General features: G+C 40.7%; 2 protein-coding genes across 9 annotated transcripts in view; one reads left to right on the plus strand and one right to left on the minus strand.

The window, feature by feature from the left end:
- palmdb (palmdelphin b) overlaps positions 1 to 10,274 on the plus strand; it is a 37,772-nt gene extending 27,498 nt beyond the window's left edge. For 2 of the 3 annotated variants that reach the window (XM_026362730.1, XM_026362732.1), the window contains 3 exons: positions 4,561 to 7,054; positions 7,176 to 7,267; positions 7,483 to 10,274. In XM_026362730.1, coding sequence (XP_026218515.1) covers positions 4,561 to 7,054; positions 7,176 to 7,267; positions 7,483 to 7,566 — 2,670 coding nt within the window. In that variant the 3' untranslated portion in view covers positions 7,567 to 10,274. Of the gene's footprint in view, positions 1 to 4,560; positions 7,055 to 7,175; positions 7,268 to 7,388 lie in introns of all 3 variants that reach the window. The other variant, XM_026362731.1, reaches the window with a different exon arrangement.
- Positions 10,275 to 10,341: 67 nt separating this feature from the next.
- Positions 10,342 to 23,464, minus strand: frrs1b (ferric-chelate reductase 1b). 6 transcript variants are annotated; one of them, XM_026362736.1, is made up of 18 exons: positions 23,383 to 23,444; positions 22,982 to 23,122; positions 21,335 to 21,536; positions 21,092 to 21,243; positions 20,464 to 20,558; positions 20,075 to 20,225; positions 19,627 to 19,815; positions 19,285 to 19,383; positions 19,064 to 19,202; positions 17,834 to 17,947; positions 16,201 to 16,316; positions 15,965 to 16,051; positions 13,751 to 13,848; positions 13,530 to 13,588; positions 12,177 to 12,320; positions 11,401 to 11,465; positions 11,178 to 11,300; positions 10,342 to 10,750 (listed from the first exon to the last, which is right to left on the minus strand). In XM_026362736.1, the coding sequence occupies exons 3-17, from the start codon at positions 21,525 to 21,527 to the stop codon at positions 11,208 to 11,210; spliced, it is 1,794 nt and encodes a 597-aa protein (XP_026218521.1). In that variant the 5' UTR covers positions 21,528 to 21,536; positions 22,982 to 23,122; positions 23,383 to 23,444; the 3' UTR covers positions 10,342 to 10,750; positions 11,178 to 11,207. The 6 variants fall into 6 exon arrangements, with proteins under 6 accessions (XP_026218521.1, XP_026218522.1, XP_026218520.1 ...); XM_026362737.1 differs by lacking the exon at positions 23,383 to 23,444 and adding an exon at positions 23,214 to 23,372; XM_026362735.1 differs by lacking the exon at positions 22,982 to 23,122 and having other exon boundaries at positions 23,383 to 23,464.
- Between the last annotated feature and the right edge of the window lie 322 nt (positions 23,465 to 23,786).

The following is a 23,786-nucleotide window of genomic DNA, read 5'->3' on the forward strand; positions in this document are numbered from 1 at the left end:
TCATGTTCTTTATGTTGCATATTGATACCCTTCAGTGTCGGTATAAGTCACCTGGGAATGTTACTTCACTGTGTAAAAAGTTATTTGTCAGCAGACCGTTGCAGGAAGTATTAATTTTAACTTTTAATTTTACTTTTTAGATTTTCATTTTTTATTTTATTTTATTTGTTAGAGAGAAAGTAAATGAAACAGTGATGTTTCCTCCCTTTAACCAATCATTAATGTTAAGAGGTCAAACAGGAAGCTGCCATTATTCGCATGGTGTCAAGGAAACACTGGGGGATGAGAACATGTAACAAGTAACTGTAAGTTACCAGTAAGGCTGGGGTCCAGTAAAGCTAAATACTTATATAATATATTAATAATATTAACAATATTAAGATTACAAACACTAAATTGCAACTATGGATAATATGGAGATGCTTGCAGAAACGTTGAAGGATGTTTCCCTAAAACATATCAAGGTGAGCTGAATAGATATTCACAATGACATACAGTGCACAGTGTAGGTCAAGTTGTTCCATTTGCACAGATATTACTTTCAAATTCCATGTAGCAAAAAGCACTGTTTTTCAGCTGTTTATCTACAACCGACAGGTTTTGAAAAACCCATATTAATACATTATAGTTAATGTAATATAATTTAATGTATTTCATAATAAAAAAAATCCTAAAAAAGTTGTGTAAAATGCTTTCAAAACATGTTTATTTACATTTTATACACTGTCCCAGCTTTTTGGAGACTGGATTGTAAGTAAAATACTAGACCCCAATAACAACATTAGTTACACCAGCATGTAAAAAAAAAAACTCTGATCACATGGACAATAGATCTGTTTTAAAGGGGAGGCAAATGACTTAAGAGAGTTTGTGGCGTTCACCTGTTTTCTGGCCTCACAGCTTTTCTATAGTACAGGATCGATGTTGGACCATGCAGTCTAGGATCATCTAATGTACCCGTAGATCATCAGTGCAGCGTCTCCATGACTGTCAAATAACCACCTGTGAGTATTTCTTGCTGAAATTTTAGCAGTTTTGGAATCATGCAGCAAAATAGCACTAAATAAATATGGTTAGAGTTGGGTAAAATGTTGAATGTCCTTTCAGTCATGCAACCTCACTTAAACTTCATTGTCCTGTGGAAGTCCATCCACCTTCTCTTGACAAACATTTTAACTAGGTGGCTGTGTGTTGATTCCAGCTGCTAGACAATGTCAAACTCTGATATGTACGTACCGGTTGTTTTAGATGCTGGTGAGATGTTGCACTCACAAAGCTTAACTAAGCAATTTTCCATTCTGATGCAGCCTGGTGCTGCTGTAAAGCTGCCAAGTCAATCTGTGCAGAGGGCTGTGAATCCTAAACTGTTCCATCCCGCTGGAGTAATTTGCGCACTAAGATGATTATATTGATTTGAATGTAATTCAAGCATTGTTACAAAACTATTGCAGTTCAGACACTGACGCCAGACTCTGGTTAGACTCTGCTCAGTCACATTATGCTGGAGCTGGCTCGATGAAAGGAATGTGCCTACTGTGTCTGTTCCAAAGAGAGATGTGGAGAAAGAGGAAGGCAAAAGGATTATACATGTGATGGAGAGTGGATGGGAGCTGGCAGCATTTGATGTTTGGAGTCAGCAGCCTCGGGTATCCTGTTAAATACTGAGCTTTGAAGTGAACAGAGCCCACAGGCACTGAATGAGCCGCTGGCCCAACTCATGGCAGCAGCAGCATATGACCTTGGGTGCAGGCTATATGTGGATTCAACCAGAGTCTTCCACAGGGTGGGACAGTATCCCAGGCACAAAATAACCATACCTACTTTAAGTAACTGAAGACAGTTCTCTGTCTAGTTTGTCTCCTAGTCAGTCACAGAGAGTCAGTCATAGAATTTGCAGACTTTACAACCAATGTTACTGCAGAAACTTCTTGGCAGAGTAATATCCAGGTGGAGAAATACAATATCCATTCAGTGATTACACCACTACTCAACTGCTTTATAAGCTGACTGTATTCAACAGTAGTTCTTGCAGCTTTGTCCTTTGAATTTGTTTATTATGTTTTGCTTTGACTGCATCATTGGGTTATGGTAATAATGTAAAGCTTTCAAGTTCACTGCACAGGGCAGAAATGGTATTACATTTAGAATGAGCCACATGCATGCCCTGCATCCATATAATCCACAGTATACTGTATACTGTGGATTATGTGCTGACACTTTCTTTGTGTACTCACTTTGAGAGACTTGCAGACGGCATTCAGAGTTATTAAGCTGAAACTAACGAGGGAGAATGTTCTTCTGTAGCCAAACATAGAAAATGAATTAACTAAGAGGTGTTGGGGTAGCAACTTTCTGAATGAAAATGTGTCTAGTGAGTGTTTTACTGTGATCACTTGACGTTTCTTTTTCTGGGAGCTCTTTGATTGTTTTACAGTAGAATTCTGTTGCCCAATAAGGAAAGAGAACAACTTATCATTGTCTGTATCTATGAAAGTGCAGGAGAGAGAGAGACTGATTTAGCTCATTTTAATAATTGTACAAACTGAAATTAACGTGAATCATTTGCCTTGTACTGTCCCTCACTTGTAAGTTGTTTTGGATAAAATCGCCTGACTAAAATGTAAGTGTAAACATAACCACACTCCAATCTAAATGATCATACATTTAAGTTGTATTTAAGTTGAAGGACTGAACCATGATCACGTTCATGAAGGAAGATCTATTGCAGGACCAGACCTTTCGATTAGACTGCATTAGCGGCCAACTGAGTGTATGCTATAGTGCAGGGTTTCCCAAACGTGGTCTTAAATGCCAGATGAGGCTGGATGAGGGTGGAGAGTGAAGGCAAAGTGAATTGGTATCTTCCAGCTTCTGACTGACTGAAGTGGGTGGAGCAGGGATTGTTGGAAAACAAGCAGGACAGTGGTCCTTGAGATCCCCTGCTCTAGTGCACTGCACTGTAAACAGCATGCAGCATGATGAATATGGGTTATTGTCTTTAGGTTTCTTAAGATATGAATGGAGAATACATTACATTTTAGCATTTTAGCTTTATACAAAAGATGAATCTTTAGCTTTGGCATGTTGAGCTTGTCATAACATTGAGTGTAGGAAATACAGGGTTTTGCTTTTGAAATATATAGTTTTCTGAAAATCTGTCAGTTTAAAAGAAGTGATATTCATGTGAGTGTTTTATGCTTTTAAATTTTAAAATTCCTATCCAATGCAAAAATGTCAGCGAATTTTTCCAGTAAATGAATAATTAAACTTGATGCAAATGAATCATATCTGTTTAATATAGCCAGGATGTGCTTGTTTACCAATCTGTGTATTTGTTAATTTACTTTTTTAAATTGAAACATATCCAGAGAAATGTGTAAGAAAAGGTGTGCACAGAAAAAATAGACAGTGAACTTGCATCTTGCTGTGTCTCTGTATTTTTGTGGGTACCCACACTGAGCTGCAAGGAAAGTGAGAGGGACGCTGGCACTGTATTTCAAAATTTAAAAGTCAAGGATTGAATATATTCAGTGATGGTTCTCATGTTTACTACTAGTAATTTAAATGTATGTTTGTATGTGTGTGTGTGTGTGTGTGTGTGTGTGTGTGTGTGTGTGTGTGTGTGTGTGTGTGTGTGTGTGTGTGCATGCGTGCATGCGTGCAAGGACTGTGGGGCTCAGCTAATCATCTTGCAGGGACACAGCAGTGTGTGGGAGGCAGACCCAGTCCCGCAGTCTTACATAAGAACAGATATAATGCCGTCTAATTCAGTTGCTTTTGATATGCTTCCTCTCTTTCCACACATAACCCACTTAAGGAAACATTGCCTCAACATAGCAACGGCAAGCACAATCAACTCAGAGGACCCCCACCCCCATTCCTCCACAGACACATCTGAAAGTGTTTCTGCGCCTGGCACAGAGCGTTTAAGTGCCGTCTATGGACAACATTAGTGTGCTTATTGCATTTCAAGAGTTCTTCCTGAGGCTTTGCCAAAGTCACATTGGTGTGATTACAACCACAATAACATCCTGTAGTGTTATCCTGTGTTCCTGTCTTGTCTGTGGTGTTGATGATAACAGAGATGATGACCATTGTGAGTTGATTGATAAAAATGTTTTATGCAACAAATGATATATTCATACAACAATTCAGGGTTCTATTTGTATGAATCTAAGCATATGTACAGTAATTGTAAAATTATGTGTTGATTCCTCTAATGTGCCAAGTTACATAGTGTGCAATATTGAACAAATGTCCCAAAAAATGCTCACTTCTTGTTAAGTGGTTGAGCAGATTTCAGTGGCTTTCGTCTCTTTGCATGGTGTCTTTGCTTCATACAAACAAAGGCAAAAAACAAACTAATCATAAGGTGAACTAAGGATACTAGAGGAATACAGGGTTCAGGAACACAATATTGATTCCAGCTATCTAACTCAAGACTTCCCCTCACCCCATTCATCCACCACCAGTTTGCATTTGCCAAAGGCACAAACAGTGACTCTCTTTCTCTTGTTTATAAAATTGAATGTCGCTTTCCCTTATTTTCTCCTATTTCAGAAAGCTACCTTGGTGGATAGAGAGGCAGATGGAAAAGAACTGAACAGAGGCAGCAGCACAACTGAGAATCACAACTCCTTCTCCATCACCATGGAAACCACTGAACAATCAGAGCTGCTGATGGACTGTGAAGTGGAGGTCGCTGTGGCTGATTCACCTGTGCAGGGGAAGAATTTCAGTGCAGATGATGAGCAAGTTTGTTTAGAGACAGACTCATCAGGTACGCCAGGGGAAATGGCAGTGCTTGGCAAATTATTAACTGACCTGCCAGCTGGAACAATTGAGATTGACAAGCCTGACTTCTCTGAAAGTATTGATTGCACAGAAATTCCTTGTCCGGATCAAAAGGAAGTTTTGATAATAGAACCAGGGCATGAGGAGCTAAACAGGAATGAGTCAATCACCTCATCTGTGTCTGACACACTCTCTAGTGCTGACAGTGTTTATGAAAACGAAGCCCATTCTAAGAGGCAAGACACGTCAGGACAAGATCCAGAGCAAGAACAAGTCCCTGAGACAGAGCACTATCCTGAGCCGATGCCAGAGCCGGACGCTGACCCTGAACCAGAGCAATACACTGAGCCAGAACAAGACCCTAAACCAGAGCAATACACTGAGCCAGAACAAGATGCTGAACCAGAGCAATACCCTCAGCCTGAAGACGATTTTGACCTAGCGCAATACCCTGGGCCAGAGCAAGACACTGGACTAGAGTTATACCCTGGTCCAGAGCAGGACACTGAACTAGATTTATACCCGGGACCAGAGCAGGACACTGAACTAGATTTATACCCTGGACCAGAGGAAGTCACTGAACTAGATTTATACCCTGGACCAGAGGAAGTCACTGAACTAGATTTATACCCTGGACCAGAGGAAGTCACTGAACTAGATGTATACCCTGGACCAGAGCAGGACACTGAGCTAGAGTTGCATCCTGAGGCAGAGCCCGAGGTTGAGGATAATGAGTTTAATCTGGACAACAATGACTTTAATAATCTCACAAGACACACAGATGAAGACCCAGAGACCCGTGATATCCTATTTGATCCACCCATTACAGAGGAATCCGTATTAGAGCAGTGCATTAGAGAGGAGGTAATGTCAAATGTATCCAATGAGTCCTGCCACGACCTTGACCCTGATGAAATGGACGAATGTCTGAGAGTGGAAATTGCTGCGGCTTCCTCAGATAGTGAAACGGATGAAAAATGGAGAACAATATTCTCCTCCTCTATAAATAAAGAAGATGATGACTCATACTTGGACAGTCTTCAGCTGAGTGCCCAGGAGCTCTTTGTTCAGAAAGTTGAGGTGACGGACTTTGAAGAACAAGACCACAACTTTGAAGAGGTCTGTTTCGGGATTCCACAAGATGAAGATGTTTTGGAACAACCTGAGGATATAATCTACTTTCCCTCCCCTCCACAAGAGGTTAAATATAACCCTTTAGGCAATCAAGGTTTATCCAAAATCTCTGAGGATGACAGTGAAAATGGCAGAGATGCCAATCATAACCATGCCACCCACGAACAACACACCAATGCAGAGCCAAACAAGAAGCTGCCTAAAGACTTCTGTGTAATACAGGAGACTAAGAGCGAGAATGTTAGCACAGAGCATGTGGACTTCCAGCTGGCTCGAAAACAGTGGAGGCAAATGGAGGAGCAAACAAAGAACAAGATTGTCCTACCGACAACCAAGCAGCCCAGCTTCCATGTCAGCCACAGCTTCATGTACACACCGGTTCGAAACATTGAAAGAACTCACAAGAAAGCACATGATCTGGAGAACTTGAATCTGGTTGGGGATTATTCTCACACCCAATTCAGTCCTTGCTCAGAAGATTCTGGCTTGGATGATTCAAGTTACAGGTCTCCTTACGAGGACCCGGAAACACCAGTTGAAAGGGAGATTCGTATATCAATGGAGAGGGAGGAGAACTTCAGGAGAGAGAGGGGTTTCTCCAGGATGGGCAAATCAACCGACTGTGCTCCATCACGAAGTATGCCCAGATCCATAAGCACACCACTGACACCATCATTCATTATCACCTCCTCACCCACCAAGGAACCGCTGAAACGTGAAGTGACGGCAAACAATGTCATCATTCTCGATCCCAGCAACGACAGCAATTTTACCTCCAGTCCCAGACATGGCAAAGACAACGCGGCAGCTCGGTCTGGTGAGTGGCGCTCTGAGGACAGCGGTTCCAACGTCATCATCTTAGAAACATCCAACCTGATTATTCGCAGTGCCTCAGAATTCTCCCTCAACAAAGCCTGTGAGCCACCCCAGGAAAAAATGTTTCTGAACAACCCCTTTTTCAAGCTGCGTTCAAGAAGCACAATATCACTGGTAGACGAAGAAATTAAGATGGTGAAGCAGAGGGAGGAAGAGATGAAAAAAGAGAGGGCAAACTTGTACGGCAAAGACAGGTTCAATACAGAAAGGACGTCAAACCACATGGACACGTTGGCATTTGACAATTCAGGTATGTCAGCAAAAATAAACCATAGAGCAATACATAATTTAGAACAATATACCTTTTTATTGTCCTAAACAGTGTGTTTGTACATGTTCAAGCTAATGATTTGTTGTTGTCTGTGTTTTAGTTGATGTGCCAGTCAAGTGCAAGTCTTCTCCATCATCACCAATGAAAACAGCCTATAGAATGGATCGCTCTGCTTTATCCTGCGATCACAGGGTAAGTTCTGGCTCAAAGTTATTTTATAATCAATCAAAATTAGGACTGCAGCTAAATGGAGCTTGGTTACTGTAACTGCAGCATTACAATGGAAAACTGATTTGCTATATTCCAACTTTAGTCTAATAACCGGAGAGAGGAGGTGGAAGTGAAGGAGGAGGTGGTGGTGGAGGAAGTGCTTTGAAAACAGGTAAACAGCCAGTTGTCTTTCTCAGTTTCCAGAGGCCTACACAGGTGGAAGACGCAAGAGTGCCATGGCTCTGCGCTGGGAGGCAGGCGAGTTCACAAAAAATGACTGAAGAGCAACAAATCGACAGTTTGCCATTTAAGGGCATTGATTGTCAGTGTTATTCTCATTCAAGTTAGATACTGCGTTGCAATTGTTTGTTTCATGTCGTGACATAACCTAAACTCTCTGCTTCTGTGATGCTTTGGGCAAAATTAGCAAGACAATGTGAATGTCTGTAGCCACATTAGTTTGGACGAAGTACAAAGGGGACGAATACACAAAAAGGTACACCATGGGTGTGGTTAATATTCGGCCAGAAAATGTGCATTATCTTGAGATACCCATACAGCCCTGACACCCTGACATGTCTGAATCAATACTCACATGCTGGAAGGCTGCTGGTCTCAGTTCTTACTAAGCTACAGCTTCATCTACTTAGAGTAGAAATTAGAGGATTGACAAAGGCTGTTGTCACGTCACACACAATTTCTATTAAACCAAAATTAATAAACCAAAATGAAATAATACTAATATTAAGAATTATGGCACATGGGCATGAATGGGACAATGGGACTCTCTGGTCGGTGCAGGTATCAAAAATAATGCACACTACTGGGGCAAACCCAGGTTATCAGCTTATGTGTCATGCAATAATATTCAACTAGATGCCTACATATGGGTTCCCTTCCCTTATCCCTTACCTATTAAAGAATTGTTAAAGTCCAATCCAGAATCAAAGAAGCTCAAAAAACTGCCACTGGAAGAAAAACACATTTAATTTTCTCTGATTCCTGATTGGGCCTTTAAAATGAGCTTAATACAGTACTCACACTAAAAGATGCTAAAATATTATGTAATTAATCAATGGTTATTCTCTGTGACTACAGCCCCTTTCAGATATGCACGCCTTTCCAATAATCTGACAGCATCTGAATGTGTGTGCTTCATGTCTGAATAGGGTCTCAATGGTCACTTTTGCGACAGACGTCTTAGTAGGTCGATTATAGAAAGTGACACTTTAAGAGCTGCAACCTAATCCCGGATGTCATTCAGAAGCACAGCACGATAAAAAGCATGATTGTTAGTCTGAATAGCAACAGCATGAGAAGAAAAAAAGCCATTTAATGTACTGTACAGTCTCACAAGTGTGACAGACACCCTATCACCTGCCTGAACGAGGAACATTAAAGTAAAAGTGACCTATATCTGACTGATAGGAAGCTGTCGCTTTAACTGAAGAAGGCAGCCATTTCTGAAAGGGGCTCAATAGTGACATCTTTGATATTACAGGTAGTCATTTGATACAATGTAAAATGTACAAAGATGTAATGTACAAGTAATGTTCAGTGCAGCTTTTAGGCCACATATTTATGGGGAAATAACACCAGCAACAAATCTGCCTGCAACAGAATTTGAAATCCATTTTTTACATGTTTAGTGTAAATACCATGGTATGGAGACTACTTCACATCCAGTATGGAGAGAATGAACAGTCACAGCTACCAAAACCTCCTTCAACATCACGTGTGACAACTGTATTAAGACTGACGTGAAAAAGTCTGAACCTACCCTTTAAATAAATGATAACTGACAGTAAACTGGAAGTGTCTGCAAGATAGGTTTTTTGCTAAGATGCCTGAATGTTAGACAACTGTACTGTTGAGTCCACTTTTTGCTAAACCTTTTCTTGACATTATAAATGTAAATCAGATTTGAAAAAAAATATTTTGATGTTATTGTACGTAAACGCTACATTGCTCAGTGTATATTAATTGTATTTTCGTACTATGATCTTTTGCTGCAAATGATATTTCAGGGTGAGCTGGATAAATCAGCACAATAAGATAATATATTATACCCACACGTTTCCATTCAACAATATAATTATTAAGACATGTCTGAGATCTCTAATCAGTGCTTGGGAAATTGCACAAAATAAAAGTATTTTATTCTTTATACATTAGATGAGTGTTGACTTACATAGAGTTAAGCTACAGTATATTCACTTGTAAATGCTCAACTAAATTCTGACTTTATTTTCCAACATTCAGCAAGTCTTTCACTTATTACTATAACTGGACATTTGCAGGCCAGTCTTAATTTTAAAGCACTTTTCTTTGTGGTGCCCAAACTGCAGTACAGACACTTTTAAAAGAGACGATCTTCTAGCATCAAGACTCTGGCGATTCTACTACAGGAATTTATCAATATTTACAAAGCTTTGATATTTCCAGCTACACTGAAAAGCAGCTTGTAAGAGCTTGGTACTTTCTTGACCTTTTCAACGGACCTTAAACAAGCATTGTTTTACATTTCATGTTTGTATGCTTCATTGTTACAGTAAGGTATAGCTTACAAATCTCAAGGATTGCTTGCCAGTGTTTAATCATTCTGTGAAAAGCCCCTGCAATGGATTTTGGGGGATTACGGGCTCTTAATGACAGAATATGCAGGGGCTTTTCACTTTGTATTCCTAATGCAAGTATTGAAGAGATTAGTGCATCAATAAAAGTGGTATATGAATAATGCCGGCTATTTTGATTTGTTTGTTTATGTGTGTGAATATGCTCCGTCTATTATGAGAAGATGAGATCTTATTCTGACGGTGGCACAAATTGGGACATAATAATAATAATTCTAAGACCAAGTGTGTCAATATATGTTAAATATCTAGCTATGGTTCAGTGTGTTAAAGTGGACATTTTGACCGATGGTGGTGATAGATAAAATGTAAAGGAGCGACAGAACTCATTAAGAGACCATGGTCATTTAAAAAAAAAAACAATTTTTATTGTAACTTTGGTTTTCTGTAGAGAACAATGCAATTACAGAGGCCATGTTCAGATACTATTGATTGTTTTATTGTTTTTAGGCTTTTTTTTAACTGCTCAATTTAAACCCCACTAAAACTAGACTGACTATTTCTATCTCTATTCTAATTATTTCTACATTGCATTGATGAATCAAACCTTTCTCACAGTTTGTTTTTTGTTTGTTTTTTGACCGCTGATGGGTGGTACAGTGTCAGCTGATAAGAATGAACAACTACACTGTATGTATAATTCACTAAGAATATAGGTAAGAACCTTCTAGTGAATAATTATTGCAGTGATTAATATTCCAAGATGATGATGCCAGGATTCAGTGGGGCTCAAAGTGTCCTTCACAGAGTTCAGGTCCTAACCCCACTGAGAGGTGGATGCTCTGGAGACTCCACCATCAGTACAAGATCTTGGCAGCAAATGAATTCAACTCTGGATGGAAATAAAAGTGGTGACATTGCATAAGCTTTTTAAAACAATGCTATGGCAAGTGCATGCTTGGATGTGACGAATCCATTTTAAAGGACAGATGTGGACAGATGTTATCATAAAATTCTTCTGTGACACAGACTCACTGCACAGTCTGGCTGCAGTGCAGAGGTTTCCCCTTCTAAAGGTTTTTGAGTGAGGCTCAACCCTCTAACCAATCAGAGAAGGTCAGTTATTTTTGCTTCAGTGGTACCATCTTATTTATTGTAATTAAATAATCACTGCTACCTGAAAGGCAGAGTGTAACAGAGCAGAGCCGATTGATTGAGTTTCATAGTCCACTAGCTTGCTGCATATTGTAGTTGAAAGTAGTATAAATCATCACTGAATAACATATATAAATATATACTTTATATAGAACAATGATCACCTTCTTATAGATTATGATCCTTTGTGATAATTACAGACTTCCAATGGCTTTTATAAATGCGGTCAGGAACCCTGTATTTCCTATTAGAAAGACCACCAACACCGTCTTCTTGACTTGCGAGATCTAAAAGAAATTGCGAGAAAAGAAATTATGTTTAAAAATATAATAACAATGAATAAAGTTAAGGAAAAAATAGAAAGCAAAGTGTGGCTTCATGTGTCACCTCTCCGTGCTGCCGCCTCTCTAACTGCGCAAACAAAATCTTCTCTTTGTCATCACTGGTGTTTCCTGTGGATACATGTGTGACATTTAGTCAGAGACAAAAATCAGAGATAGGCAAAGACAAAAATAAATAACTGATTATTTAAATCTGTTCAGAACATTGTAATGTACAAAACTTATACTACAGTGAAGTAACACAGCCTTGCCATTACAGAGTTCGCATTACAGAAGGTCTTGCATTAAGAGAATAATGCAGATGGTTGACATTTCCAACCTATTTAGCATTTTCCTTCACTTACACCCATGTTTATACACCCACCTCTGACACACACACATGCACAGACACACACACCCTAATCACTTTTTGCTGTAGTTATAATGCGTTGGAACAGAACAATTGATTTCCTGGCAGCAGCAGCACCCATTGCTAATTGAAACAAACAAGTAATAGCAAGTGTTTACTACAGATACAAGGCACTAATCCTCAGCTATCAGGAGAGGAAATTAAAAGCATATATTGAAGAGTGTGCTGGTGCCATGGGTGAATTTGATGAACATATTCGGCAGTGTTTGTGAGTGGGAAGCCAGTGAGGACGAGTAGGTAGTAAGGTAGCTTACTAGTGCAGTATACAGCTACTGTGAACATCATCATGTCACATGAATTTAAAAGAGCAGTGCATTGCAGTGATATCACCACAATCTCCATCATCTCAGCTCTGATTAAGTTATTTCACTTGCACTGTGCAACATATATTACAGTAACAGTGGCTTTTATACCTCTACTTCTGAGTCTACAAGAGTGGATTAGCAGCAGCAGGTCTACCAACACGATCCACAACAGCCAGCCAGTCAACAGTGCGGGGCACCAGAGACTGGGTAACAGCAAGGCTTGCTGAGCAGCACCCAAGAACATACACGCCGCTGGAAGAGAGAGAGAGAACAAGTCAGGGTCTGATGTCTGAAGTTTTAGTGAGTGAACAACATCTACATCATGAACACATAATGCATCGTGCACATTCACAAAGCACTTTATATGGAGGTGATGTGACAACATGGACGTGTTATCCAAAACACTGACCATTAGCTAAATGTACTGTATCATGGCAGAAAATGAGAGTGTAACAAAAATCCATGCAGTGTAATGGACTAGCTGTGCAGAAAGCAGGTTGTGCATTGGACACAAGAGAACAGTACCTCCATTTCAATGACTTTGTTACATCAAAGCATCAAAATAGAGTTGTTGCTCTAGTTGTGCATGTATACTATGCACAACTCCTCCATGCATTATGTGGCATTTGACCTTATGGCTACATTAAATTAATCTTCACCAACTTACACATAATAATTTCTGGAAAGAATTCACACATGGCAAAAAATAGCCACACAATTATCAGACATCTGGCCAAATGAACGTGTTCATAATATTTCAAATAGGTTATCTATTAGCCAATGTTTTTATGGGCTCCAGGCCATTTCACCACCAGGTCCCAGACTGTCAAACGGCAAAAAGGAGATTCCAAGGCTCCTGGTAGCAAAGGGGAAATTAGACTGTACCATGTTGAGAATAACATGGAAGCATTCATGGATTTCATTTCATGGAATCGTCCTTTAACTGGTCTAAATAGCATCAATTCTTCAGATTGTTTTTGTATATTAATAGTAATATGCCTTTACTTAACATATTTTTACAGTTAAAGTTTCTGGAGAAAGCTTTTCCTTATCTGACTCAAAGGTGTACGGACAGAGGTCCTGTACTGAATGTACAGCTCCTTGGGGCAAATAGGTTATAAAATACATTTGGGCTTTATAAATAGAACTTGATTTGCATTGATTCTTGCACCATGTAAAGAAATGGATTGTTGCAGTGCAGATGTAGAACTGCTGCAAATGTGCTGCTAACAATGGGCCCGGCCTCTTTTACTGTAGATTCCCTTTATCACCTGATTACCAGCCTGACCAAACTACTCACAGCGTGAATCTGGGTGAAGAATATTCCTGTTTTTTTTTGTCACTCTGGTGATACAGCATAAAGCATGAAATCAATCTCATCACATAATGTGTGACACATAGTTTGTATGCAATTACATAGAATTTCTCCAAAACAATATACCTTCTATTCACTCTCCTTACCAGCGAGTATCTGAGCAGCAGTGCCTGCACCAAAGTGCAGCCAGTTGAAGATGATCCTCCTGCAGATGCAAACAGACAGGACCTGGCATGACTTCTGCTAACATGGGTCTATTTAAAATCATATGGCTGCTTCTCACCGGACTGAAGGAGGCTAAAATCCACTTATTTGGGACAGTGATGAGCAAGTCGTGTGGTTGTTAAAATGTGGTTTGAGGTCTTACCTGGAGGACTCTGGGGCTGGTCTGACAATCGCCATAATTGGCTGGATGACACACAGAGCCATTACAGCACAGCCTAGGTAAGGGTGAGCGCCTGCACGCTATGATGAAAGAGAAGATGACATGCAGTGATATTCTGACTTTAGATAGTGACGTAGTAAAATGTTCTAGTACACTGGCAGGAAAATATCAACAAATATTTTTACTAGAGCTAGAACGACTTAGTTACAATGACTTCCACATGTACTTCTGCTAAATATGACTGCTGCTGCTGCTGCTGCTGCTGCTGCTGCTGCTGCTGCTGCAGGCCTTTAAAGAATCATTTTATAATTTTATATGTATACAGTGTTATTCTAATGGACAAAACTACAGAAGTAACACATTTAAAACAAGCAACATTAAAAAGATTTCTCAATATGTATAAGTCATTTTGCATCTTGTGATATTTTCAGACGTGGAATCCATTAAAAGTAAAGTGACCTGAGGCCCTTATCTAGCAGAAGGGAAAATGTTTTCCAACCTAATGAGTCTCAAAAGCCCTGTGAGGAAGAATAGACCCAGCAGGTGGTATCTGAACGCTACATCAGTGCCAAACCAAAAACAAAACATGTTTGAACAAAGTCAGTGACTCTGCCTCAATTCACACTCATGTGGTCATAAATACTTTACTGTGTGTGCAAGCAATGTCAGTTTGCACAAAACAAGTTTGTTTGACTGTCTGAAAAACACACATAGTGCTCAGTGGTAGCTCCTGATGTCTCCCTGTTAGATTCAGCCCTGTTGGTTTGTCATGGGGAAAGATAGACACCTAGAGGCCACTGCAGATCAAAGTTAGGAACAGGGTTATGGACTGATCACTGAGCTGCTTTGAGCATTAATGTAAAGAGCTGAAAATAAAAACTTAATAATCTTCTTTGTTTCCAGTCAGCAGGTCATTTGAATGCTTAAGTGTGACCTGGGATAATCATTATGCTGCTAACAGTGAAATTTGAACTGAAACTTCCATTTTTACATCGACTCACAAATTTAATAGTAAAACCTATTTATCAGATTTCACTGTACGCTGAAAATGCTTGAGAGTCCACGCTTGACACACGTTTCACACTGGTACTTTGGTCCGAAGCGAGACTCGACACATAGCATCGTGACATGGCAACAAGGTTTGTGAGTGGCTGAGTGACAGCAGGGCTAGAGCAAGTCAACAAGAAATGTCTTCGATGTCCATCTGATGCATTTGCTACTGTTGTGTGCATGATTATTACAATTTGATGGTTTTACTTTTAGTGACTTCCTGTATATGTATTTAGTAATTAAACACATTTGATCAATTTGGGGAAAGGACGAAGGTCTACACTTTTATTGTCAGCACTAAATACCTGTTTCTTGTGTATCATATTTAGTGTCTTTAAACTGCTCTTTACTGACTCAGAAACCTATTAAAACTAAAAATTTCAGACTTGAATTCAACTAGATAGGACGTTTCTCCAAAATGTCCTCCACAGCTGGGATTCTTCAAAGTTCCATGCGGCGCGTTTGTTACATTTCAGTCCAACCAGTAGGATGCACCGCTCACCTGCATATCATACACACTCTGATCACATTAATAATTAAACAGTGCAGCCGGTGGAAAAGAGGAAAAAAACAACTGCAGATAAATTCTGTTGGTGTCTGTCCTGAAAGCTCAGTCTCTGCGGTGAGTCAGGATGAACAAATGCTTGCATGGATTCAGCAGTGTGTCACTCACACTGCAGAACAGCATGTGATTAATATGGCTGAGTCATTCACACACACACACACACACACACAACAGTGTGTCTCAAGGGTAGAATACAAACACAATGTTAGCTACAAGTTTGTTCACAGCAGTAAAAGGTTTTTCTCAGGAGAACTAAAGTTTGATTTAGTGAGGAAGAGGCTACCTTCTGATTAACTTGTCCAACATAAAAATGACATCATGTCATCATGGTAATCACACACTGATCACCAGTGTGAGGACACACACACACAAACCTGACTACTACAACCAGCACATTACTAGTCACTCCCTCAGTCTTGTGATGGCGAATCTCTCAGTTAGATAACGAGACATCCAGTGCGTAAAACTGAGATATTGGTCCAAGATCTGAGGCTCTACAGGAAAGACCGAGTGAGACAGATGGAGAGACAGGTGGACAAGCATAGAGGAGGTCCAACCATATGCACACAACACGCACTTACCTTACTCCAACCCCTCCTGTAAATGAACGGCAGGGTGAAGGCCACACCAGTTAGGATCACAGCCAACACCATCATGGTTCTATGGAGCTGCAGAGAGAAGACAGGAGGGGGAATGTTTAAATCCTCAATAAAAATTGGATCACTATTTTTACCATCATTAAAATGCTTTTCAGAGTGTATCCCATGTTAGAAGTGTGTTTTAATTGTCATTGTAATACATAGATTGGTGCTGTCACCTGAAACCAAGGCCTTTGTCCCAGCAGAGCTGTGTCAGGCCACAAGTGCTTGTAGTGGCGAGCAATGAGGACGGCTGTGCTCACTATCCACATCCAGACAGTGAGCATTAACACACCTGTGGACACAGGACACAGGTACTATCAACTGGTTTGTTGTTATTTGGGGCCGACATGAGAAATATGAGTTATTAGTCAATGTGTGCACCAAATATCTGGATGTAGAGATCATATACAGCGGTCGTAGTTGATTAAACTATGACTGTTCTGTTATTATTTGAATTTATATTTTAGATTCTGAACAAGTGTTCATTCATATTTTGTTACTGCTGAGTCTTTATATAGTCTATAGAGTCTGAGAGTCTATAGAGACACCTCAACAAAAACTGTGGTTGATCAGTTTATGTTGCTGCAAAACAATTGCTCATAGTGAAGACATCAACAAGCTGAAGAAAGGTTCAGTCATGTTGCTTTTCAGTTAGATATTCAGTCATGTATGCTACAGTACATACAGACATCTCTAGGAAACGTTCTGCTCCAACACAGTCGTCTCTGTCACAGTGAATGAAAGAACAAAAATAGGCCAGCAGCAGGGAATAGCGTGTGGCAGAATCATGGCGTAATTCCCACAGTCTACTGGCATCGGCAGTCCAACATAAGATCTGCCAAAAACTGAGGAGAACCCTATGTGATGGATTTCTATGGTGCAACTTTCATTAAACCCGTTCCTTAACCAGATAACCAGCTTTGTCTATACAAACGCATGTAATTGCACCAAATCATGCCTCTAAAGGAGGGCTCCTCTTTAGTTTGCTGAAATACAGCAATGTTGAAACGAAATTTCATTTGAACACTGTCTCCTGAAATCACTTCACATTCTTATGCAACCAAACTGCTATTTTAAGTATTTTAATTATGCAACTGCATTAACCGTCATATTAAGTTAGTGAAGGGTACGTTTACAATTAATGTAAATGACAAGTTGCAAATATTTTTAAATGTTCATAGAGAATGACCTTCTTCTCGCCTGAACCCTAACCACACATGGGACTCTGCCAGTCCTGTGCATTATACACCCTCCATCTACATAAACCACCTCATTGCAGCTTGTCTTCCATTAATTATTGCAGACTTTCAGTCATTAAAAAACACATTTCCTTGGAACATGTTCATTATTTGAGTAAATTTGCTACAAAAACAAATTTTTAGGAGACAAGGTTGTGAATTTATTTATAGTGTGAAGGTTCACGTTTTCAGTTGTACTAACATAAAAGGGATTTCTAATGACTAGTGACCCTTTTCAACTGATAAACCTTCATTAAAGACAATATGCCATTAAATAACAGCCCTTCTAGCTACAGTAGCCATTATAAACCATGTCTCTACAGTATTCCTGGTCAGTTTGGTGAAAAATCACCTTTTCTTTCAAAACAAATTTCTAAATGACCCCTAAACTTTTGAACAGCAGTGGAAATAAATAAAACCTCTAGAACTAATTTTACATTTTGTCCAAGAGTAGAAAAAACTGTTTGTGGGACAAGACAGTTTTGCCTTAATCTTCATGTTAATAATCTTTGTAATATACAGAGTTTACACTAGTCCTACAGTGTGTAACAGAAGATGCTCGTCAGCCAACCATGAAACTTGATCAGCAGGGGAGATCGGGAGCCACTTAGATCTTCTGGATGTCCAGTAATCACCACCTGACTGGTGGAGATGAGAGGCTGACGACTGTGTCTGTGGATTAAACCTGTAGAGGACAAAGGTTTGACAACATGGAACTGAATGTATAAATGAATACACACACAAAGTTTGAGAAGTGTACCATTGTTTTCATTGGTAGTTTAAGAGGAAGCAATGTATGCTATTCTCAGTGATGTGAGTCATGCAAGTAGGCATGACCAGTCAGATTGAAACACACATGACCGGAGGTGTGAACAACCAAGGCCACCTGAGTCTTGTTCAATGTGTTTCCATGAATACAGCAACACACGCGGAGAACACCAGCTGATCTACAGTGACTGAGCTCAGCAGCTCAATATAATATATATAACACACACGGAAAATGAAACACCAATTAATAACTCAAGGAAGGTTACACACAAGAAATGAAGCTTCCCCATCTTCCAATCATCCAATGTTCCCAACTCAAACATGACACAGACAAACTAACTATGACACAGAGTCTAACGGACAGTTCATTATTCTTCTAGCTTTTCACAGTACCAGCAGTCAGTGAAGTAGTGTGACAAGGGGCCAAAGAGTGGGTGGTGTGAGGTTAAACAAATATTAGGGGATTAAGAGTCTGAGAAAGCAGTAATACAGATAGTGAACTTTATTTATCTCTAGGCAGACTTAGTAAGGTGCTGCAGATACTGTATCTCCACTGCTCATTTTTCCAGTGCCACCTGGGGGTTATGAGGCATGCTCGTGCCATGTGACATGTACAGTACAGTAATCCCCAGAGATTAGACTTGTCCAGAAAACCATAATTGGGGAGGGGTCCATGAGGTATCCTGGTTGGATGCCAACCCTAAACCTCACTCTAATCCCCTAACAACATTTTCATCACAAATAACCAGTGACCCTGCTCTTCTGAAGGTGAGACTAGTCACCCTAAGGAGTCATTTTTTCCACCAGTATTTGAGTCACTAGCCAGAAGCCATGACCACAAGTCCTGAAGCGTAGACTGACAAGTCAACATTAACTTTGCTTCCAGCTCCACCTGTCTTACAGTCCACGTCCTAAATGGCCTTCATTGTGTATTTGATGGTGGAAATACGGAAGCAGTTGTTCAGCATGCTAACTTAAGTGTCAACTACACTATTTGATGATTAATCAGCTGAACCTCCAGCTTAAGACTTACCTTGGTCAGATTTACCATGTGCAAGAAACAGGAAGTAGCTCTGGTTTAGGTTGAACCTGTGGGGTAGGACAAAGTTTCTTCGAAAACGACACTGGATGACGCCATCCGCCAGTCTCCAGGCCTTATCCCACAGAGAGTCCTGGAAACAGAGAGGTCAACACTGACAACTGACTGTTGGAAATTTAAATACACAATTCTTATTGATGATAATCAGATTGTACCTCTTTTGCCAGCTCGGGGTGTTTTCTTCCAGAGACATAAGCAGGACTGATGGTAACTCTGCTGCCGTCATTCACACACAGATAAACGTCATCATTTCCCTGCACAGACAGAAACGTGTACATACGTACATGGGTAACAATTCACAATGCAGTCCATAAAAAAAGGTAGTGAGTAGTTACTGAGGAAGGAGTGAGGAGGAATAATAACTACATGATCCTTAGTTACAGGTTTGTGCAGCCCAAGTAACGTGTTACAGGAAACTTACAAAGTAGTAAAGCAACGAATAGTTTTGATTGATCGACAACTTTCAAAGTTAAAGTGCATGTCATGAAGAAACTCACCATCCATTTGTCGAGCGACAAGGCGAAGGACACGTAACCTTCAGCAGGTCCACTGAGTTCAAACATCACACTCCGCCCTGCTTCATCAGTGGTAAATGACAAAAAGAAACAGTGGGGGTCTGACTGTGGGTGACAGCCCACTGGGTCTCTGAGGCAGGATTTACTGTGGCCGCACCCCACTGAGCTAAACTGAGGAGGAAGAAGACAACAGTTCAGATATGTTGTTACCATCTTTGTTTTGAACAGACGTTCCTTTGAGCAGATTCTCACTAGAGGGAAGTCTTAGTTCAGATCATTTCAGTTTGTATCTTATATTTCATACACAGCTCAGGTAAAGGAAAACATGGAATAGGACCCACATTCAGACTGGATTACAGGCGGTTCAAAATCATTTAAAATCCTGTCTAGTCATCATTGTTTGTAGTCTGTGATGATGTCAGACACTGACCGGTGTGGTCAGAGCAGCGGGGCTGGTGGTTTGAGGAGGAGCAGCAGTGACCGGAGCAGCAGTGACCGGAGCAGCAGTGGCTCCGCTCAGAGACACCACAGGACTCGCAATCCTCACCCAAAACACTTTATACTCATGCACCACTGTCACACTGCAATGACAAAAGCAAAGACGCGTTGAGAATCTGAAGCAGAAAATATATAACTCCTAGAAACTAACATAAACTAGGAGCAGCTACAGGCTGTAAGCATGTTTGAAAACCTGTTTGCTGGAAAACCCTTTAACTGAATCACACATACTGTACAGCGTCAACGTGCAGTAAGGTGAGGGTCTGTACTTCAGCTCAATCATGCACTCAAACGCAGCTCGAGAGCATAATAGATACTCACAGGAACTGGACTCGTTGTGGAGGGTTCTTTGGTGATTGCCACACAGCCTGCATGTGAGTTTTTTTAGCGCTGCTCCTGTGGCTCACACCAGATCCCTTCAAATGACAGCAATTCACAGGACCACACACAGAGAATGACATCATTAAACCCAGCGGTGTTTATCCATACTTAGGTGTCAGGCCGATACAGTAGCTAATAATTATGTGCAGTAAGAGGCTGATGACAGAGTTTCACACTTGTTTGGTGAAAGGCTTGTGTTGTGAAAAATGGGTGGCTTCAAACAAAAGCTGCTATCCTTTGCATTGTGTATTGGATCCAGATGTAAACAGCTGGAAATAAAAGCTGTAATGTTGATCTGTTGTTTTATATTCTTATCTTATCTAACTGGCCTCACTGTTCCAATACTTTTGGAGGGGAGTCTATATATTTATGTCCAGAATAGCCACAGAGTGTTCCCCTATCTCTCTTCTGTTTGTAACAATTTCATCAGACAAACATTTAAACAAGTTGGAATTAAACCCGCAAACAGCAGCAGACACATCATGAGCTCTGTGCTGCTGCAGAGCTGAACACAGGGTTCAGTAACATTACAGCTGGTTCATGAGGAATTAGTGAGCTCCTGTTCTACCTGTGTTTGGCCACACTGCAGCAGCTGGGATCGACGAGGGTCCGTCAGGATGAAGAATCCACCTGCTAAAAGACTCAAATTCCCAGCGTCCCGCGCTTCTATCAGGAATCCCTTAAAGAATGTGACTGTGGAAGAGGCCACTTGTAGAGATACTGTGGATGAAGAATAAGAAGAAAGGAGGGTGTCTATCAACAAGAGAGCGAGTTTGTCCTCACAGTGGACGGTCAACATTTAGCTGCCTACCTGTGATGTTGTCCCCATAACTGAATGTGGATTTGTCCACAGTGATGCTGTATGGAGCAGGGTCTGGACGGGCCTCATAGCCGTGCTGAGGCACCATTTCTCCACAGGCGGCATACACCTTGCCGTTACTGTAGCCAGTGACTGGGACTACACATGCAGTGAACGCTGCCAGCAGGAAGCCTGAACGCCACATCGCTGCTTCCTGCAGGAAAAGAAGAGAAGAAACAAAGAACACTTGCCAATGTTTGACGTTGGTTGTTTGCTCATGTAATTATTTTCAATACAACATTAATAAGTACTCTGTTCAGACACTTGAATGACGCCAGTGTTGAGTTAGGAGGACACATACTGTATAACAAAGGCAGAAGCCTTCTCTATATGCTCTGGATTAATAGAAAGGCAGTGTGGACCTCCAATGTGCAGCTGCCTCACTGACAACAGACAAACAGACAAATGCTGACAAACTGCATCAGTTCAAGCGTTACACAGGCGCTGCAAACGTTATCAAGGCACGACAGATCAGAAAGAGTTCAGCAGGCTGAGAGAGATAACAAAGCCGAGTCAGCAGCTTCTGAAGAGGAAGAAACGGCCAAGTTAACTTGGAGAGACAGATCAGAGGTGGGTAGTTAGTTAAGAAGTGAAGTGAAGTGAAAAAGAAAAAGTTGTAGTGGAGTTTTTAAGAATGAAAGAACTTTTAAGAAATGCAGTGTCTTGTTTCTTTACACAAATCTAAAGACAGCGGCAGAACATTTACAAAGAAATGGAAATAACATGTCATATCTACTAATAAAAGCATCTTCTCCCCCCCCCACCCCCTCTCCCCCCTCGTTCACTGTGCTGCTCTGTTTCTTTACTGAAATCAAACATGAAATGAGTTTGGACTCACCTTCACCTTGTTCTCACTGTGTCTCTCTGTGTGAGAGTGTGTGTGTCTTCACCTAGAGTGCACACAGCCCCGTGGGCCTTAAGGGGACAGGGCTTGTGATGCCTTTACTTACCGTGGAAGAAAATTGTAAATGTGAGCCCTCTACTTGGAAATGTGTTTTCCTGCAGCTGAAGGATAAATAGTGGATTCGTTTCATAGAATCTCCTTCAAGTTCTTGTGATATGTGACATTTAACATAAATATAAAGGTATTTTCATTTTTGCCATCACTATGTTGTTGTTCTGTTAACTCATTCTCTCCTCACTAAAGTTTGGAAGGAATAAACATGTGATGGTCAGTGATGACTGTCACATTAATCAATCGTATTAGTCACAGTCAGACGGTTTCCTTCGCATTATATTTTCTGTTCTTTCCTACTTGCAACATACTGTTTGTGATGCTTCCAGTAGTGCAGTACCTCAGTATGGCAGCATTTTTAAAACTATTTAAGAAGCAGCATTCAGAAGTCAGCGGTTCCCAGAGCACATCACTCTGGGAACCAACAGCAGTTCATCAGTTGCTTTTTGAGCTGCTTGAATCCGTTCAGTCAGGTAAGAATGAAGTGAACTCCACAGGCTCAACAACATGATAAAACAAAGGTCTGTGTTAGATTGGAACGTTTTCATGACTAGTGAATCAACAGCAGGTGGCAGTATTGATGTGTGAACAACAGTTTCAAGTCCTGAGCTGCAGAATGATCATGGTGCCCAGCAGTAGCTCACCTCTATCACACCCGGTGAGCAAAAAAGTGTGTTGATAGATGGACGTCAGCAGCCTGCATGTCCACGATGTCCCACTCGTACATGGCTACACACACAGATGTACTGTACTTTCCCTCTGCTGTGCTGTCCAACTTTCAGTGACTGGAAACATTCATATGTTGTTTCTGATCAACAAATACAGAACCTGAACCTCTAACTCTCATCCAGCACTAAAACAGCAGTTCACATTCACCTGTCCGTACGCTGCCTGGCTTCAGTCTACATATTCTTTTTATCTTGAAACTTGGACACGCTGTCAGTTTTGTTCCTGGAACTGTTGCTTTTTGTCAGCATTGAAAGTTTTGACACAGGCAACAGGAGTCAGGAGCAGACACAGCGAGCGGGGACAAGACATGTCTTACCTGAGTCAAGTTCACCTTCAGAGACGGGCTGGCGGTTTGAATCCACAACAACAGTCATAAAGGACAAATGCAGGCAGCGTCCATTGATAGTCAGGTGACTAATGGAGGCGGGAAGAACTGGTGAACAGGTGAGTAATAAAATGATGAAACATTTCATTAATTAAGGGCTGAACAGAGGAATCAGAAGAGAACGAGGATAGAGATGTGATTTGCATTGACCTCTGACTTTACATTTAAACATGGACACATGATTGAAGTATCTCCACTGATGAACGGTGAACTTTCTTATTCTTACTGATACTCATTGTCATCACTGCAGATCTTTTTTGTCTGTGACTGACAAAAACAAAAAAGAGAAAGATGGTTGGTGAATTCAGTGAAGATGGTCAACATTTGTCTGTTCA

The sequence above is a fragment of the Anabas testudineus genome, chromosome 2, assembly GCF_900324465.2.
Source record: "Anabas testudineus chromosome 2, fAnaTes1.2, whole genome shotgun sequence".
NCBI lineage: Eukaryota > Metazoa > Chordata > Actinopteri > Anabantiformes > Anabantidae > Anabas > Anabas testudineus.